The following is a 5,687-nucleotide window of genomic DNA, read 5'->3' on the forward strand; positions in this document are numbered from 1 at the left end:
GAGTGTGTGTGTGTGTGTGTGTGTGTGTGTGTGTGTGTGTAATTTTTCTAGGCTCGTAATAATTGTGATAATAGTAATCTCAATGATTATATCAAGTTATTGCAATAATACCGTATTAATGAATGATGTGGAAATTCTATGATATTCAGTAATAAAATCGTTTTCAACATAAGAATACCACTGAACGATGTTGCTTTAAAATATGTATTTTATTTAATGTATACTTTTGATATTGGCACAATTCCAGATATTATAGGGAATATGCATATAACCGACTAAAGCACATGTGTGGTATCAATTTTATTGACATTGGGAGGATAAATGCAAAGTCGACAGCGGACATAATTAAATACCTCAAAGGATGTTGCACTGTTCACTATCATTTACGTCAAGCAATCGCCCACCTACATTATTAACTGGAGATATCTTGTGTATTCGATAATTCAGTTAGTATTAAGTAAAGAGCAAGAAGTTATTGGGTAGATGGCGGGGAGCACATGTTATCTAAATCAGATAGTACAAATCATGCTGTTGCTGGGAATGGAAGTAAATGTTCATAGGAATGGGCTATGCTTCTAATATGCTGCATATAATCTATTTTCTCATGGTTCATAAATTTTGACTAGTAGATTACGCCTAGCCGATATGTCATTCTTCAAAACCACACCATTGCTTGTGAAGTAATTAATATATGTCCTTCTTGATATACAAACGAAACCGTTAATAACTTATATAAATGCTATAGATATCTTTATGTTAGCGATAAATACCTAGAAATAATAGAAATAATTATCTTTCGTTGTGATAAGTCTACATATTCTAAAACTAACAGAGAGCGTAAAAAATTATTGATTTATGTTCTGGACGAATATTTTTGATTTAATATATTTTACGCTTTAAATTTGTAGTATATTATGGAAATTTCTTCAAGTAACATATCTCTTGATTTGGAAAAAAATATTTTCAATGAAATAGATATATTAGTTATTCAAGATTTCGTGCTGCATTCGTAGATTTGCGTGAGGTTATTTACGCAACTTTCCGACTGGTTCTGTAAATAATTTCTTGTATAATTATATCTATTCAAAATTTAACGCAATAGAAGCTAATGCTTCAGAGCAAGAAGTATATTCTCTGAAACTGAGATTGTAGCATAATTTTGAGCTACGACTGAAGCGTGTCCAAATAATTCACGCCACTTATAACCCTAGAAAATATAACAACTACCCGCTTACCTTCCCTAGAGAACATTTTGCTCTTTAGTTTGAAGGAATCCATTTTAAAAATAATAATGGCTCTGGGTCGGCAGAAACAGTACAGTCATAGAGTATTTGGTTTTGCACCTGCACGTTCTGACTTCAAATTTTGTGTGGTGTTGATGTTGGCATTTAATCGCTGTGGAGTCGATAAAGAATATCAATATATTGGGATTAGTGCCTCATTCTTTGTGTAAATGCAAGAAACTTACATTGCTGGCGAGATTGTTAAAATTGTCGTTATTGATTTCTAGAGTTATATCAACATTGATCTAGCAAATCTGAGATGGAAGGTTTTTCCGTTCATTAATAGTTAAAACAACTTGGCAAACGTGCCCCGCCTTGTTTAAAAAAAAAACAATATGATAGAGATGTGATTTTGAGGGAGATTATTTTACTTTTTCTAACAGGTCGAATGACTCCTTAAAGTTTGAGTTTCGCTTATTTTTTACATTTAACTTTATTTATATCACTAACCTCCCATTCACTTCTCTCTGTGGTCGCTCGACCATTTAGAATTACTTACCAAATCTCTCTCAAATCACATCGTGCATTCTTAAAGAAAAGAAAGGCTCATGCTACATAAGGTTGACCTATACACGTAAACCGATGGAATGGCCGAGGCTGGAACGATTTTTATCATTGATCTGATGAATGATCGCTGATTTGAGGCTAAGTAGCACCATTGCTGAATAATGTTAGGATTTACAACTGTTTAGTCAGGTAAGGAAGATCAATGTCCATGACATTTTAGTTTTTCATGAACACCGAAATGTTAGTAGGTAAGTAGGCAGGCAGGCAGGCAGGCAGGCAGGCAGGCAAGCAGGTAGGCAGGCAGGCAGGCAGGTAGGTAGGTAGGTAGGTAGGTAGGTAGATAGGTAGATAGGTAGGTAGGTAGATAGATAGGTTGGTAGGTAGGTAGGTAGGTAGGTAGGTAGGTAGGTGGGTAGGTAGGTAGGAAAAGAGCTTCAAGTCGGGAAGTCGGAGAGAGGGGCCGGCACGAATGCTTGTAACAAAGCAAACTCTGTTAAAGGCACAAATAATGTTAAACCGGGATTCGCGTTAAACATACATTCAAGAAACAGAACGCAAATATCGTAAGGCAGTTTATCCTATATTATAACGACTGTATCATTCATGCTAGTGTTTACCAAGGCTGTGTACTAATATAGTTTCTGTACATTTCACTGTTGTAAACGACAAGAACATGAACAATAAGTGCTTCGTTATCTAAGTGAACTTATTTCAAGTCGTCGAACGCAGGTGTTTATATAACTGAAAGCAAAATTTCGTCTACGAGCAGGCATTTTCGACTATAGGTGATTTCATTACGAATCTGTCCAGGTAAAACAAATGACTTTTTCTCACTATGAATCTGAATGTGGTAGAAGTGTTAAATTCAGTTTTGATTACAAATGATGCTATTTAAATTCACAGGCGAGCGATTTCATTATGACCCTTTTCCTTAAATCCCTTCGTAAATGTATGAAAGTCGATCGTTTATTTTCTTCTAAAATATACGTGGTATATACAAAGTTAAATAGCATTTAACTTAAATTTAATTATTATGAATATAGTAAATAAAGTATTCTACTTAAATTCATTCATTTCATATACATTTTATGTTTTGCTTGGATTCAGAAATTTAATTTGTAACGTTTAAAATTGAACGTGAGCTTTCATTTCGAGGGTTGAAATTCTTGTGGCTATTGAAACACTTTTGCACCACAAGGGAAGTTACTCTTTATACACTCTTTATGTGCAAGGAGACCCCACATTTCATTTTTTTTTCTTTTTACGCTTGTCTTGCATTCTAACGACTCTAAGTATCTCGTTATCTAATAGAACAAGTCTTCGAATGTGCATGCATACTCTTCGGAAAGCAAAATGCCTTTTCATCAACCATATCACTTGCAGAAAACTTCGAGTTGTTGATTGATATTCACAAGGCTGATAGCTACACCGTAGTCTTGTGAAAAATAAAACAAACTAATTTACTAGAACGATGTTTTGAGCCTTCCGCATCATTTTGACGTAAGCACAGATGGCTTGGCTGCATCAATTAACTAAAATCAGCTTATCATATAAAACATTATGCGAGAAAGATCTCTCATTAATGTTATTCAAACTTTTTGACAAATATATATCATTAATATTTTCCGTACTTATTTTATTGATGAAAGGCAAATTTAGTCCCGGCGGAATTTGAATTCAAAACATAAAAAGACAGAATAAATGTCGTTAAACGTTTTTAAAGATGTGCCTAAGATCGTGTTAGCTCGCCGCTTTTCAAAAAATTACTAACTCTTTCTGCTAAAGCACAAGGCCTGAAACTTTGTTGGGAAGGGCCAAGTAGATTATATGGACCACAATGCTCAACTGGTACTTATTTTATCGACCCGGAAAGGATGAAGGGCATAGAAGACCTCGGCAGGATTTGAACTCAGATCGTGAATCTGAAAGAAATGCATCTAAGCATTTTCTACTGCGTACTAAAGATTCTGTCGGTTAGCCGCATTCGCGGAAAATTAAGAATGGCTTGAAATTTTTGCGCAGGGTTAGCAGTCTTTGAGGGGAGGAAGAAGTCGAAGACATTGAGATCCCGAAAGGATGAAAGGCAAAGTCAACATCGGTAGAATTTGAACTCAAAACATAAAGACGGATGAGATGCCACTAAGTTTTTTTGTCCGGCATGTTAAGGGTTCTGACAGCTACCTACCTTCTCTTACATACGCACGTATGAAGAGTGTGTAAAGAGTTGCCTCCCTTATTGTTCGGAAGTATTTGAAAGCTGTTCTTTTTGTTAGTGTAGAATTTTGTGTTTTTATATAGTCTGATAGTTCTATGATTTTTAATTTATAATTAGCTGAATCTACTCTACGTATTAATCAAACTCGATGGAACATACCTGTAAACGTATTGATAAACTTGCATTGTAAAACACTTCGAAATAAACTGCGTAACAAGGAATAATTCGCTAAAAATAACTCCATAAAAGCAATTTGTAATAAATCGAAATTTGTAATAAATCGCGCTTAGCAATATAAAGGGAAGTAACTTCTATTCACGTCAGGTTCTTGTCACCGTGATGAAATCAATAATTATGTTGTTTCTCTTTACAAATATACTTCATATCTCAATGTTTAAGGAACATCCCCCTATGCACACACACACACACACACACACACACACACACACGAATGCAGGTGTGTAGAATGATTTATTATATTTACAATATTCCAATGTTAGGAAGGCTTTGCATATGATTCCATTCTTACACTTCAGAGGCACATTCCCGTAATCTATCCATTGGTCTAAAGAACGATCCCAACCAAGCAGCTAAACTTGAGAAGTATTTCGACTGGGCTCTAACCGAGAGTTGCATGAAATATAAAGAATGTGATTTGTTTAAACCGTTCATACAAAACAACAAGGTAAGTGCAAATATCTTCCATGAATTCTATTACCTTTACGTTCATGCATACATATATGCACACAAACGCACAAGTATACATAATGCATACATACATACACACATACATGCATACATACATGCATACATACATGCATACATACATGCATACATACATACGTACATACATACATGCATACGTACGTACATACATACATACATGCATACGTACGTACATACATGCATACATACATACATACATACATACATACATACATGCTCCAGAAAGGAACTAAGCAGACAGATTTCGCTTCGAATGCGATCAATGCTACTTTGAAAATTTGTAAAACACGCACGCACACACAAACACACACATACATGCACACGCACACACACACACACACACACACACACGTACTCACACACACACAATCTCTCTCTCTCTCTCTCTCTCTCTCTCTCTCTCTCTCTCTCTCTACCTATCTATCTCTATCCACAGCACAGGTACAGGCACGCACTAATTCACAAAACCCAATATTTATTTCCATTTAAACAAAAGACCGCTTTCGTTTTGGTAAAGACCGCTTTGAATTCTGTTGAAAAAGAAAAAGGAAAAAAAAAAAAAGGAAGATAAGTCCTAAAGTTTGAAGTATACGTCTTGTTCATCGTCCTAATTACACATATACATATACTCTTGGGATGTCATTTTGCTTATAAAATTACATTTCATCTGATGTTACGGTGTTTTGTAACGCCCTCATACTTCTATTAAATAGATGCATGATAAAGAGCTGTAATGAGGTGATAATTATCCATCCAGTGTTATTATTCATATGATTATAATACACGAATGATTATAATACTTGTCGGACACCCTAGAGCAGTGGTTCCCAACCCTTTTATTTAGATGAATTTTCCCATGGCCCTCTTTTAATATGCTTACCCTTATGTATATACACACACACACACACTCACACACACACACACACACACACACACACACACACACACACACACAC

At 35.3% G+C, this 5,687-nt stretch overlaps 1 protein-coding gene across 4 annotated transcripts in view; it reads left to right on the forward strand.

Annotated features, from left to right (window-relative positions):
* The window catches only part of LOC106879613 (uncharacterized), a 354,338-nt gene that overhangs the window by 328,491 nt on the left and 20,160 nt on the right, over positions 1-5,687 (forward strand). For all 4 annotated transcript variants that reach the window (XM_014929269.2, XM_052968137.1, XM_014929265.2 and 1 more), the window contains one exon: positions 4,542-4,690. In XM_014929269.2, the coding sequence (XP_014784755.1) occupies positions 4,542-4,690 (149 nt within the window). The remainder of the gene's footprint in view (positions 1-4,541; positions 4,691-5,687) is intronic.

Source organism: Octopus bimaculoides, chromosome 1, assembly GCF_001194135.2.
Source record: "Octopus bimaculoides isolate UCB-OBI-ISO-001 chromosome 1, ASM119413v2, whole genome shotgun sequence".
Lineage (NCBI taxonomy): Eukaryota > Metazoa > Mollusca > Cephalopoda > Octopoda > Octopodidae > Octopus > Octopus bimaculoides.